At 41.3% G+C, this 15032-nt stretch overlaps 1 protein-coding gene across 2 annotated transcripts in view; it reads right to left on the bottom strand.

Annotated features, from left to right (window-relative positions):
- unc13d (unc-13 homolog D (C. elegans)) overlaps positions 1–15032 on the bottom strand; it is a 167340-nt gene that overhangs the window by 20504 nt on the left and 131804 nt on the right. For both annotated transcript variants that reach the window (XM_072558113.1, XM_072558115.1), the window contains exons 26-28: positions 10413–10518; positions 7676–7747; positions 5617–5700 (exon numbers count right to left, since the gene is read on the bottom strand). In XM_072558113.1, coding sequence (XP_072414214.1) covers positions 5617–5700; positions 7676–7747; positions 10413–10518 — 262 coding nt within the window. The remainder of the gene's footprint in view (positions 1–5616; positions 5701–7675; positions 7748–10412; positions 10519–15032) is intronic.

Raw genomic sequence — 15032 nt, 5'->3', positions numbered from 1 at the left:
ACCATCATTTATGGGATGTGGGCAGCACTGGCTAGGCCACCATTTATTTCCCTTCTCTTATTGCTCAGAGGGCAGTTAAGAGTCAAACAAATTGCTGTGGGTCTAGAGTCACATGTAGACTAGATAGGGATGGCAATTTCCTTCCCAACAGGAAATTAGTGAACCAGATGGGGTTTTCCAACAATTGACAATGGACTCATGGTCATGGTTAGACACTTAATTTCAGATTTGTATTGAATTCAAATTCCACCATTTGCCATGCTGGGACTTGAACCTGCGTCCACAGAACTTTTCCTGGATTACCAGTCCAGACATAAAAACCACTAGGCCATTCCTCCCCATAATGTCCCAAAGTGCTTCACAGAAAATTAATTATGTTTGAATATACAATTATAAAATAAAGGAAGTGGGGCAGCCAATTTGTGCATAGTGAGTACTCACCAACTGCAATCAAGGATAGATAAGTGTTAACCACAATATCAGGAATACTTCCTTCATTTTTCAATGAGGTATACTTTATAATGACAGATCAAATGGATCTCAGTTTAGTAGTACACCAGAATGTCAACCTGGAAAATGTTCCATGTACCTGGAGTGAGATTTGAACATGGAAGTTTCAGAGGAAATTCAGTACTGCATCAAACAGCCCCAGAACATCTGCTATCCCTTGAGTTCATTCAATTTCACAGAGCCTTACAGGTTTACAACACAGAAAAGAGCCCTTAGGCCCATCGGGAGTACACCAGTCAAAAACAACCACCTAACTATTCTAATATTTTCCAGCGCTTGGCCCTTAGCCTTGTGTACTTTGGCATCACAAGTGCACATCTAAATACTTCTTAATGTTGTGAGGGTTTCTGCCTGTACCACCCTTACAGGTAGTGATTACAGATTTCAACCTCCCTCTGGGTGAAAACGTTTTCCTCATTTCATCTCAACCTTCTGCCACTTACTTTAAATCTATACCCTCCCTGGTCAATGATTCTCTATCAAGGGGAAATGTTTCTTCCTATCTACCCTCTCCATGGTCCTCAATTTTATACATCTCAACCATGTCCCCTCTCAATCTCCTCTACTCTAAAGAAAACTATCCGGTCTGTCCAATCTAACTTCATAACAAACTCTCTAGCCCAGTAAGTCTCCTCTGCATCCCGTCCAGGGCTAACTACATCGCACCTAAAGTGTGGATTCCAGAACAATACACAATAATCTTGCTGTGGCCTAACCAACATTTTATACAGCTCCAACATAACCTCCCTGCTCTTAAACCCATGCACATGAAAGTCCCTCTGATCCTTGGTAATCCCCAGGGTCCTATGATTCATCATGTATTCCCTTGCCTTGTCCAGGTGCATCACCTCATTCTTATCCAGACTGAATTCCATTTGCCACTGATCAGTCCACCTGACCAGCTCATCTATATCTTCCTATAATCTATGGCTATCTTCCTAACTATTCACTACCCATCAATTTTTGTATCATCTGTGAACTTTCAAATCAACCCCCTATATTCAAGTCTAAATCATTTACAAACAACACTGATCCTTGTGGGTCTCGACTGGACACAGACTTCCAACTGGAAAAAAACCCTTCAACTGTCACCCTTTGCTTCCTCTCATTAAGCCAAATGTGGATTCAATTTACCAAGTCTCCTTGAATCACATGGGCTCTTACTTTTGCTATCAGTCTCCAATACAGGACCTTATCAAAGCCTTACTAAAGTCCATGTAGATTACAACAAAAGCATTGTCCTCATCTCAAGAAGGGGAGTAGAGACAACCCTGGAAATTATAGACCTGTGAGCCTTCCTTTGGTTGTAGGGAAAGTGTTGGAAAGCGTCATGAGAGATAGGATTTATAATCATCAAGAGAGGAATAAGTTAATTGGAGGTAGTCAACACAGTTTTGCGAAGGGTACGTCGTGCGTCGCAAACCTTATTGAGTTCTTTGAGAAGGTGACCAAACAGGTGGATGAGGTTAAAGCCGTTGATGTGGTGTACATGGATTTCAGTAAGGCGTTTGATAAAGTTCCCCACAGTTGGCTATTGCACAAAATACGGAGTCATGGGATTGAGGGTGATTTAGTGGTTTAGATCAGAAATTGGCTAGCTGAAAGGTGGTGGTTGATGGGAAATATTCATCCTAGAGTTCAGTTACTAACGGGGTACCACAAGGATCTGTTTTGGGTTCACTGTTGTTTGTCATTTATAGGAATGACCTGGATGACGGCATGGAAGGATGGGTTAGTAAATTTGTGGATAATACTAAGGTTGGTAGAGTTGTGGATAATGACAAAGGTTATAGGTCACAGAGAGACACAGATAAGCTGCAGAGCTGGGCTAAGAGGTGACAAATGGAGTTTAATGCTGAAACCTGTGAGGTGATTCACTTTGCAATGAGTAACAGGAATGCAGAGTACTGGGCTAATGGTAAGATTCTTGGTAGTGCAGAGAGATCTCGGTGTCCAAATACATAGATCCTTGAAAGTTGCCACCTAGGTTGATAAGTTTGTTAAGAAGACATACGGTGTGTTAGCTTTTATTGGTAAAGGGACTGAGTTTCGGAACCATGAAATCAAGATGTGGATGTACAAAACTCTGGTGTTGGAGTATTGTGTACAGTTCTGGTCACCACGTTATAGGAAGGATGTGGAAGTTTTGTAAAGGATTCAGAGGACATTTACTAGGATGTTGCCTGGTATGGAGGGAAGGTCTTATGAGGAAAGGCTGAGGGACTTGAGGCTGTTTTCGTTAGAAAGAGGAAGTTGAGAGGCGACTTAATTGAGACATATAGGATAATCAGAGGGTTAGATGGCAATGAAAGCCTTTTTCCTCAGATGGTAATGGCTAGTGCAAAGGGACATAGCTTTAAATTGTGGGGTGATAGATCAAGGACAGATGTCAGAGGTAGTTTCTTTACTCAGAGAATAGTAGGGGCATAGAGTGCACTGCCTGCAACAGTAGTAGACTCGGCAACTTTAAGAGCATTTAAATGGTCATTATCATAACTATAGAGATTTACAGCACAGTAGCACCTCACCCATATCCCTCCAAATGCTTCCTATTCATATACCCTTTTAAATGTGGATAGGTATATGGACAAGTGTAGGTTTGATGGGCTTCAGATTGGTTTCACAGGTTGGTGCAACATCGAGGGCCGAAGGGTCTGTACTGCACTGTCATGTTCTATGCTCTGTGTACATATCTGGCCCAATGAAGTCGGTCAGACATGATTTCCCCTTAACAAAACTATGCTGACTGTTTTTGATTAATCCCTGCCTCTCCAAATGCAGATTGATTCTTCCCAAAACACAAGAAAAATTATTTACAACTAGATTAATTTAATACATCAAAGTCAGGGCAGATTCCTGCCTACTATCCTGTCATTGTATCTCAGCTGCATTATCAGAAATGTGTCCACTCACATTTATCCTGGAACAGATTCCCAGTTGTTGCCAAATGTTTCCATGTGGATTTCTCTCCATGAGGAGTTGAGTTGAGACTACCCAAACTAACTTTATTCTATCTTGCCAAAAGGTAAGAGGATCCAAACCCACCATGTAAAAGAAGACAGTGTGTTATATGGCACAGGGGAGGGCCATTTAGCTTATCATGCCGATGCTAGCTCTTTGAAAGACCTCTCCAATCAGTTTCACTCCTCTCTCCTTTTTCCACAGTACCTACAAACTCTTTCTTTGCAAGAATTTATCCGATTACAATATGAAAGTTACCATCTGCACACCACTTCTATAAAAATGAGCATCTTCCCATTAAACCAATACAAATAATTTTTAAAATTGAAAATCTACTGAAAGGATTATTGGCATGCTAAATTTAAATTTCACATCAAAATAGAATGGATAGAGCTTCTTCAGGAAAATCATTCACTGTGGTAAAAAAGGTCAGACGTTAAAACCAAAATAATCCAGATTGAGTGACATGATCATTTTCCCAGAACATTAAAAGGGTACGAACACTGCAAATGAAATCAAAAGTCAACTGAATTGACTTAGATTATCAAGAAAGAGACATGGCAGATGGGGACAGGGGAATATGGCAGGAAATTTTTGTGGGATATGATGGGAAGTATTGAAGGGATATTTGATTAATTTCTACATCCTTGTGTTTGAATCCCTCCATGAACTAGCACCTCCCTTCTATATAGCCTCTTCAAGCTTGACAGCATTCCCTGAAACCTTCATTCCTCTGCTGCACCCACTATTTGCCTCGACATTGGCAGCCACATGTTACACCCACTTGGCTCCTTATGCTAGAATTCCTGCCCTAACCCTCTCCACCTCAACATCTCCCACCTCATCTTTTAAGGCCCTCATTATAAGTCACTTCCATGACCAAATCTGTGGTTCCTTTCCTTTTGTCTGCTTTTGATTAGTATCCATTTTCCTTCTGCTCCTGTCTCTGTGAAGTATATTCCAACATTAATGTTGTGAAGTCAATGTAAATTGTTGCCTGATTGTGATTAATGACAGTCAATGTAATGATATATAATATCAGAGAGTGCATCAACAGAACCTATTCTCAGAGCTTACATAGTCCCTGCTGTATATCAATACTATTATTGATATACAATAGGGACTACGTAAGCTCTGAGAATGGTCAGGATTCACTGAGATCGACAGGACCAACCACACATGCCAGATTCTTAATCTCATTCCAGGGGCTGGCCAGTTTTATTAAAGAGAGTTTTTGGTCTCTGCATGACTCCCTGCACTCTCAAAGGAGCCATCCAATCAGGCTCAGTAGCAGCATCATTAATGACACTGAAGGAGTTAGAATTCAATGTTCCTGTCATCTTTCAGTTTCCCGACAACATGGAACAGTTTAACCACCTGGAGGCAGGCACCCAGTGGAGAATAGTTGAGGGTAAAGCTAAAAGACACATTATTGAGGGATTTTCTGCTCACCCACCAGCCCCAATGCCCCATCCCATTCCCCCAACTACCTTATCCTAAGTTCCAATCTTCCATTCCCAATCTCTGTTTCACCTCCACCCCCACCCATCCCAATGGGGGGACCTGAATATTTCTGCTGCTTTTAAAATCATGCTTAAAAAGACTGCTAAGAGGGTACCTCCATGTTAGCTGGCTGATCCTTTCAGACTGAAGGCCACTGATTTTCCTTTAGCACCTATAATTGGATAGGGAGTTTTTTTCATGTCAATTGATGGGGTACTTCCATGAAAAGGAGAAAGTGAGGACTGCAGATGCTGGAGATCAGAGTTTAAAAATGTGTTGCTGGAAAAGCGCAGCAGGTCAGGCAGCATCAAAGGAATGACCTGAAGAAGGGCTTATGCCCGAAACGTCGATTCTCCTGCTCCTTTGATGCTGCCTAACCTGCTACACTTTTCCAGCAGCTACTTCCATGAAATTCCCATCAATAACTGTTCCTCCTGGGGGCAGGTTCAGAATCTCGAAGTTGTCCTGCTCCTGTTTCCCAGTCCCGATAAACAAAAACTCATCTCATTGTGTTTGATTACTGATCTTTAATGTCCTTTAAATCTATCTAGACTTTCCTAGAGTTTGTGATGCCTCTGCTCCATCAGTTAGACTTTCACACCTCAAATAATACTGCATTAGAAGGCAGTCTATGCTGCAGACCTGTTGCTGGATTTTCTTTGCGTAAAACTTCTGGACTAGCTCGTGAGTGCTTGCTGCATTCAGAGACAGGTGGGCCTTCAGATCCTGAAATAAATTAAAGTAAGTTTACAGCAAAGTGTAGCAGCACATGAAAGGAACTACATTAATATGGTGAGCAAAACGACAAGTCAAAAATGAGAAGTGCAAAGAATTGCAAGTAATGAAAATTTGAAATTAATATTAAAATTAAACATGAAACAGAAAATAAGTGGTTAAAATACACAGCGTGTTTAGTAGAATGTGCAGAATTAACTTTTAAGGCCCACAGAAATAGCTGGAAAAACTCAGCAGGCCTGGCAGCATTTGTGGAAAGAAAACAGATTTAACATTTTGAGTCCAGTAACCCTTCTTCAGAACATTTTTCAAATTCAGCTAGGAAATAGATGATACTTTGGAAAAGAGCAAAAGGAAATTGTTTTCCAAAGTGTTCAGTAGTTACTTCTCCTCTCCCCACACCCCACTATCCAAGAGAAAGGAGACATTGTCCACACTAATACAGGGATAATCATTCTATATCCAGAGGACTGTGAATGCTTAATCATGCAAAATTGAGATTGATAGACTTCTTGACACTGAAGAAATTAAAGGATTTGGGGACTTGCAGGAAGTTGGATTTGAGGTGTATACTGGCTAGAGAGGCACCGCATTCATTAATCAATTAACAATCTCACGTTTCTGGTGCCAGTTGGAGACTTGGCTGAAACAAGGTAGGACCAATTGATTATCCTGTACCCTCTTTGGGCGCAGCTCTCTACTGAGAACATAGGAATAGAGTGAAATTAATAGGGGACTAATGGAACTAAATTTTATACATAAGCAGTGGCACATCCCTGGCTAAAATGTTGTGTGCAAATTCAACACCAAGTGACCAAGAAGCTCCAAAACAATTTTACAGTCCTTGGTGATTCATTGATTTGAAGCTACACCTCCATTTGGGAGCAAGTCCTACCTTCAAGAGGCTATTGACAAAATAAATGGATATTAGTCCTCTAATCCCTGCAGCACCCACAGGAGCTGAAGTCATTGATCTGACTATATTCCTGCAAAATATCAACAATGGAGTTACATGAGGAGGTATGTTGGCAGGTTTCTGCTGAGGCCAGCCTAGCAGGTCTTGGTAAAGGCAGGTGGAGAACTGATGGTGAATACTGATGCCCACAGTGTTGGTGGGTCTAGATCACCATGACATTGTGCTGCAGCACAGATGTCTTTGGGTTCTCTGAGTGATACATTGGTGAATATGCTGGCAATGCCAAATAAGAACATGGACACTGGTGATATCCAACTCCTGTAGGGTATTTGCAAATGTGAAGGAATCCTTCCCTGGCTAAGTGGAAAGTCTGCTGAAAACATGTTGTGGCAATCTATTATTGTTCCAGGTATGTTGTGCCAGACCAGACATAGATAAGGCCTTAACAGACATTTCTTCTGGGTCTTGCGTGAGCTGTGAAGATGAATCAAATCATAATTAGCTCCCAGCAGCTCACTGCTCTTACGTAAGTTCAGCAAATGCTTGTTTAACTTACTTTTGAGGAAGGTTGGCTGGTCATGCTGACCGCCATGTCTAATGGGTACTCATGTGGCCCTGTTGTTAAGAACGACCTGCATTCTTTGCTACAGTCGCACCTGTTCAAGATGAATATGCCAGTCCCTATGGTTGGCTTGACTGATGTGTGTCCAATTTGGCATTGAGACCTCATGATGCTACCAGATATTCCCACTGATGTGGAAATAGGATAATTTATTCAGATTTCCACAACATGTATGTGCTAAATCAGCTCAGCACACCTTCTGTCTTCAGCGTATTTTGGTTCATGATGGGATAGCTGCAAGTAGAGGACATCAAACTCAGCAAGTATCTTTTCGGAAATATGGGATGAAGACAGCAAATTTAAACCATGTGTGAGAACAAATTTGTCATTCTTGTGAATTGTCCTGATAACTGCAAGATGAAAAGCTTTGCCAAAAAGTGCATTATATCTATGTTTCAATAACAAGTTTTGCAATCCTGAGAACTCACCTTGAAACTGGTAGTCTGTAGTTCATTAAGTGACAAACCATTTCCCTCGGCATGGAAACAGTTCAGCAGATTCTGAAAGGGAAGGAACTCAGACAGTGTCAATAACAAAGTAAGGGTCTCTGACCTTAGGTGATATCAGAGTCGTCAAATGTTATTTCCAAAGTCCAATTGACCTCCAAGTAATAGTCTCCAAGCTTTGGAAGATATAGTTAGACTGAAAGTTTGTTAATGAAGGAAAGCGAGCATAGATTTGTCAAGGGCAAAGTGTTTAATTAACTCAATTGAGTTTCTTAATGAGATAACAGAGATGGCCAACATGGTGCTCATCGACATTCAAAAGACATATCATTCAAAGCCACATGATGGGTTTGTCTGCAAATTAAAGCTCAAGGAATAAAACAGATAGCTCGAGAATGGTTACAAGTCTAGTTCAGTGACAGAAAACAGCGTCAGGGAAAATGCTTCTTTTTAAGATTAAAAACTGCTTTATACTGAACATTGAAATATTTGAGCTGGTTCATCATGCACTGAGGAAAGGTCGTAAGCAGAAATCACCAGCTTTCCTTTCTGATGAAAGGAAATACCAATATTGACAATAATAGGAGAATTTCAAAAGTTGAACCAGGTAAATTATTCACTAGGACGGGGTGAATACTTAAAATAGAAAACTGTCTGGGGAAGGGGGAATTGGAGGAATCTTATCAGCAAAAAGAATAACAACAGGTTGATCGGCTTCAGAAACAGGCAAGGACGGAGACAAACAAAAACACAAAGTGCTGGGGAAATTACACATTTCAGGCTGCATCTTAGAGAGAGGAACAGAGGTAATGTTTTGAGTCTAATGAGTCTTCTTCAGAATTAAAGAGAGAGGTGGAAAGGTAAGGGTTTTATGCTGTAGAGACAGCTAGGAGGAGCAAGAGGAACAGAAGGGAGGGGCAGGGGCTGGATTAGAGAGGGAGGGAGATTAGAGATACAGGTGTCACAGTACAAAAGGCATAGAAAATGGTTCTGGGAACAGATTTAGGTCCAGAGTCAGTGGTAATGGTAGAATATTGGTCTATTCTGCTGTAAGAAAACAGAAGGCGGCCAGACATTGGGGCAAAATTGGGAAAAACAAACTGAAGGAAAGAGTTCATGGTCTGAAGTTGAACTCAATGTTGAATCCAGAAGGCTAGAAAGTGCTCAAACAGAAAATGAGTTTGCACTGGATTTCACTGGAGCACTGCAGCAGGCCCAAGATAGTAATGTGAGCATGTGAACAGGATGTTGTATTAAAAATGGTAGATGACCAGATGGTCAGGTCATGCTTGCAGACTGAGTAGAAGTGTTTTGCAAAGCTGTTATACAGCCTGTATTTGGTCTCTGCCCCATAGTGGGAACTGCAGATCTCTGGAGGGAATAGGAAGGAACCTTTTAAAACAATAAGGAATAATACTACAAATTGTCATTACCAACCAGGAACAGATGATTTAATTTGATTTGATTTATTATTGAGAAGTATTGATTTGTGCGCTAACCAGATAAATCACACCTTACATTAGTACATCAGGGTAATAGAATAGAATGCAAAATATAGTGTTACTGCTTCAGAGAAAGATCAACTCTAATATATGAGAGGTCTGTTCGTAAATCTGATATTAGTAGGGAAGAAGCTGTTCTTAAATCTGTTGAATGTGTTTTCAAACTTTTGTATCTTCTGTCCGAAGGAAGATGGTGAAGAGAATATAACCAGGTTGGGAGAGTCTTTGATTATGTTTACTGTTTTCCCAGAGTCAATGGATGTAAGGCTGTTTTTGTGACAGACTGGGTAGCGTTGACAACTTTCTAATTTCTTGCATATTGAGCAGAGAGTTGTCATACCAATCTATGATGTATCTGGATACAACGCTTGTTATGGTGCATCTATCAAAATTAGTAAGTCATTGTGAACATCTGAATTTCCTTAGCCTTATGAGGAAGTAGAGATGTTGGTTTCTTAACTGTAACGTCAATACAGAAGAACAGGACAGATTGTTCATGATATTTACTTCTAAAACTCTTGACCATCTCCACCTCAGCACCATTGATGCAGAAAAGGGCGTGTCCTCCACTCCCCCTTGAAGTCGATGGCAAACTTTAATGTTTTGCTAACATTAAGGGAGAAATTGTTGTCTTTACAGCATTGTGTATCTCTTTCCTGAAGTCTATCTTGTTGTTTGATAATGGAGATGTAGCTGAGCAGCATCAGGATTTCGTTTTAGGACAGTGGAGCTGGTGAAATGGTAAAAACACTGGACTAATAATCCAGAGATCCAGGATATTGGCTCAAATACCACCACAGTAGTTGGTGGAATTTAATGGGGGGAAAGTAGGAACACAGCTTTGAGACAGAGGATCAGACATGATCATACTAAATGGAGCAGCAAGCTTGAATGGCGTACTCTTACTCCTACTTTCTGTGCTTGAATTCCAGCACCACTCTCTTAGCAAGTTTTTATCAGCATTATGCATGGATTCCTGCATGTATTCCCAAAGAACAGGCCTCCCTATTATGAGCATAATTTTGTAAAATTACTTCCTTCAGTCCTTTACCTCATGGGTTTGGGGGAGGTGGTGGTGGCAGTGGTGGAAGGGTACAGAGCCTCCAAGTCAGTTAGAATAAAATATGACAACAGCAGCTCTATATTGGGAAGGAATTTACAGTTTTGGGCACCAGGTATCACATCACATCTACTTCAAATTGGCCAAGTAATCTCACCTCCAAAGTATGGTTCAGCTTCAAATAAAACCTCTGAGAAACACCACCTTGATGTGACGTTGAGTAGATGATGTCAAGTATATCTGTCCAAAGGTAACCTAGAAGGCTGTGAGAATAGTCAGAAAGTCAGAGAATGGCTAATATGATGAACTGCCATATATAACAAAAAACAGAAGTTTCTGGAAAAGATCAGCAGGAGGAAGGATCACCGGATCCGAAGTGTTAACTCTGATTTCTCTTCACAGATGCTGCCAGACCTGCTGAATATTTCCAGCAAGTTTTTGTTTTTGTTTCTGATTTACAGCATCCACAGTGCTTTCGGTTTTTATGAACTGCCATTTATATGCCTCTCAAGGTAAAAACAAGGACTGCAGATGCTGGAAACCAGATTCTAGATTAGAGTGGTGCTGGAAAAGCACAGCAGTTCAGGCAGCAGCCTCTCAAGTTTAGGATCTGGTTTGGGATCCAACCAGGAATATTGGCTAACAGAATCTGAGGAGCTGGATATTTGGAACACTTTCCCTAAAAAAACTGACCAGCTAGATTAATTGAAAATTTCAAAATGAACATTAATTTTTCAGGTATATTAAGGGTGATGGAACCAAATTATCAGTGATTTAAATGAATAGCAGAACAGCTGAGATTGCTGAATGGCCTTTTGCTTCTGTAAGGTCTGGCAAGCCTTATCCATAGAGGTGACAGTGGTGGTGGCTGAAGGAACATAATTTACACTGGTGTGGATAGAAGGTCTTCCTCTACATGGGAGGTAAGGAATCACCTTGGAGTAGACTAGAGAAGCGAACTAAGTTATATTAACATTGTGAGGAAAAGATCAAAACATCTTGTTCAGTGTTCAGATTAATATTTCTGTTGAGAAAGGAGTTATCTCTGACCTGCAGTGTGCAGCAAAGCCTTGGCCCAGACAGAGGACAACACCTGGATCCTTTTTACTCTCCCCAACCTTCACAAATTAAAGCCCCTCCAATAAAGGAGGGTGAAATTAGACAACATCATATCACTGCCAGCAACAACATTCAGCATTAATACAGAAACTCCACCAATCAACATAATCATGGCTGATCATCCAACTCAGCCCCCCTGCTTTTGCCATATGCCCTTTGTTCCTTTTGGCCTCAAGAACTATATCTATCTGTCGTATATGATCTTTAGTACAGTAAAATGTAGTGTGTCAATTCACAGAGACACAGGGAAGTCAGATGAAAAGATATAGGGAAAGATGACCGAAGGCTTCATCAAAAAGGGAGATTTTTAAAGGAGGAGAGAGTAGGAGAAAGGCTGGGAGTTGTTGGAAGGGAATTCCAGAGCACTGGACCTTGGCATGTTTGAACAAGGTCAAAAAGGGATAACCTGAGGCCAGAATGGAACAAAAAGTGACGATATCTTGGGGTTGTAGGATGGAGAAGATTACAGAAAAAGGAAGACGGTGAAGCCTCAGGAGGATTTTCAAAGCAAGGATAACCTGGCCCAAATACTACCAGCTGGACTAACTATGAATCCAACATTAACTAGATAGAGTTGAAATTGGAGCTAGATAATAAGCTGTCATCAAATCAATATCCATACAGTCATACAGCACAGAACCAGACCCTTTGGTTCACTTTGTCTGTGCCGACCAGACATCCTAGTCTGATTTCGTCCCATTTGCCAGCATTTGGCCCATATCCCTCTTATTATATCCTATTGATATACTCCATTAAAACCAAATGAACAGTATACTGTATAGCCTCATCTACAATCACAGCAAGAACAGAATATTACTATGGTTTCCCAAAATATACAGAATGAGATAGTCAACTGGATGCTTCTTTAATACTAGCTCTCAGCTTTCCACAAGTTTTGTATTCACAGCACATCACTCTGGGAGCATGGGCCCCCGTCCTGAAGCCCCATTATATTTAAGGCAAGCTATTTAGACTGCATCTTTTCACCAGAACTAAAGACTGATATGATTTTCCTCTCCACAGCCTTAAAACCCGAACATCTCCTTCCACATCTTTACCCATGCCCAACTCACAGGCCAGGTCATGAAATGGGTTGCTTTCAGCAAAGCTAACCCATTTTCACCCACTCATTGTCCCCTTTATCAGATTTTCTCCTTCCCTGGCTTACTATCCATCATGCTTTTGACTGCCTAACTTTCTTTCTCACTCTCCTGTCATTCGCACACATATCACTTTTTCCGAGATAGTATCAACTCTGAAGAAGGGTCACTGGACTCGAAATGTTAACTCTGCTTTCTCAGGTGCTGTCAGATCTGCTGAGTTTCTCCAGCAGTTTCTATTTTTGTTTATGATCTTTCATTCTGTAGTTCTACTTTAGTTACACACCAAATTGAGCAAGTCAGAGAGTCATAGAGATGTACAGCATGAAAACAGACCCTTCGGTCCAACTTGTCTGTGCCAACCAGATATCCCAACCCAATCTAGTCCCACCTGCCAGCACACGGCCCATATCCCTCCAAACCCTTCCTATTCATATACCCATCCAGCTGCCTTTTAAATGTTGCAATTGTACCAGCCTCCACCACTTCCGCTGGCAGCTCATTCCACACACGCACCACCTCTGGGTGAAAACGTTGCCCCTTAGGTCTCTTTTATATCTTTCCCCTCTCACCCTAAATCTAGGCCCTTTAGTCCTGGACACCCCTACCCCAGTGAAGTGACTTTATCTATTTATCCTATCCATGCCCTTCATGATTTTATAAACCTCTATAAGGTCACCCCTCAGCCTCCGATGCTCCAGGGAAAACAGCCCTAGCTTATTCAACCTCTCCCTATAGCTCAAATCCTCCAACCCTGGCAACATCCTTGTAAATCTTTTCTGAACCATTTCAAGTTTCACAACATCTTTCCAATAGGAAGGAGACCAGAATTGCACGCAACATTCCAACAGTAGCCTAATTAATGTCCTGTACAGCCGCAACATGACCTCCCAACTTCTGTACTCAATACTCTGACCAATAAAGGAAAGCATACCAAATGCATTCTTTACTATCCTATCTACCTGCGTCTCTACTTTCAAGGAGCTATGAACCTGCACTCCAAGGTCTCTTTGTTCAGCAACACTCCCTAGGACCTTACCATTAAGTGTATAAGTCCTGATAAGATTTGCTTTCCCAAAATGCAGCACCTCACATTTATCTAAATTATACTCCATCTGCCACTTCTTAGCCCATTGGCCCATCTGATCAAGATCCTGTTGTAATTTGAGGTAACCTTCTTCGCTGTCCACTATACCTCCAATTTTGGTGTAATCTGCAAATTTACCAACTATGCCTCTCATGCTCACATCCAAATCACTTATATAAATGATGAAAAGAAGTGGACCCAACACTGATCCTTGTGGCACTCCACTGGTCACATGCCTCCAGTCTGAAAAACAACCCTCCGCCACCACCCTCTGTCTTCTCCCTTTGAGCCTGTTCTGTATCCAAATGGCTAGTCCTTCCTGTATTCCATGAGATCTAACCTTGCTAACCAGTCTTCCATGGGGAACCTTGTCAAATACCTGACTGAAATCCAAATAGATCACATCACCGCTCTGCCCTCATCAATCCTCTTTGTTACTTCTTCAAAAAACTCAAACAAGTTTGTGAGACATGATTTCCCACGCCCAAAGCCATGTTGACTGTCCCTAATCAGTCCTTGCCTTTCCAAATACATGTACATCCTGTCCCTTGGATTCCCTCCAACAACTTGACAACCACCGATGTCAGGCAACTGCTCTATAGTTCCCTGGCATGTCCTTACCACCCTTCTTAAACAGTGGCACCATGTTAACCAACCTCCAGTCTTCCAGCACCTCACCTGTGACTATCGATGATGCAAATATCTCAGCAAGAGGCCCCACAATCGCTTCCCTAACTTCCCACAGAAGTCTAGGCTATACCGGATTAGATCCTGGGGATTTATACATTTTTATGTGTTTCAAGACATCCAGCACTTCCTCCCCTGTAATATGGACATTTTCCAAGACATCACCATCTATTTCCTTACATTCTTTATCTTCTTTGTTCTTTTCCACTGTAAATACTGATGCATAATACTAATATAGTATCTCCCCCCTTTTCTACAGCTCCACTCAAAGGCCGCCTTGCTGATCTGTGAGGGGCCCTACTCTCCCCCTAGTTGCCCTTTTGTCCTTAATGTATTTGTAAAAACCCTTTGGATTCTCCTTAACTCTATTTGCCAAAGCTATCTCATGTCCCCTTTTTGCCCTCCTGATTTCCCTCTTAAGTATACTCCTACTGCCTTCATACTCTAAGGATTCACTTGATCTATCCTGTCTATACCTTAGATATGCTTCCTTCTTTTTCTTAACCCAACCCTCGATTTCTTCAGTCATCCAGCATTCCCTATACCTACCAGCCTTTCCTTTCACCCTAACAGGAATATACTTTCTCTGGATTCTTGTTATCTCATTTTTGAAGGCTTCCCATTTTCCAGCCTTCCCTTTACCTGCAAACATCTGCCCCAATCAGCTTTTGAAAGTTCTTGCCTCATGCCTTCAAAATTGGCCTTTCTTTAGTTTAGAACTTCAACTTTTAGATCTGGTCTATCCTTTTCCATCACTATTTTAAATCTAATAGAATTATGGTCG

This window comes from Chiloscyllium punctatum, chromosome 39 (assembly GCF_047496795.1).
Source record: "Chiloscyllium punctatum isolate Juve2018m chromosome 39, sChiPun1.3, whole genome shotgun sequence".
Lineage (NCBI taxonomy): Eukaryota > Metazoa > Chordata > Chondrichthyes > Orectolobiformes > Hemiscylliidae > Chiloscyllium > Chiloscyllium punctatum.
This window is presented reverse-complemented; position numbering and strand designations above follow the sequence as displayed.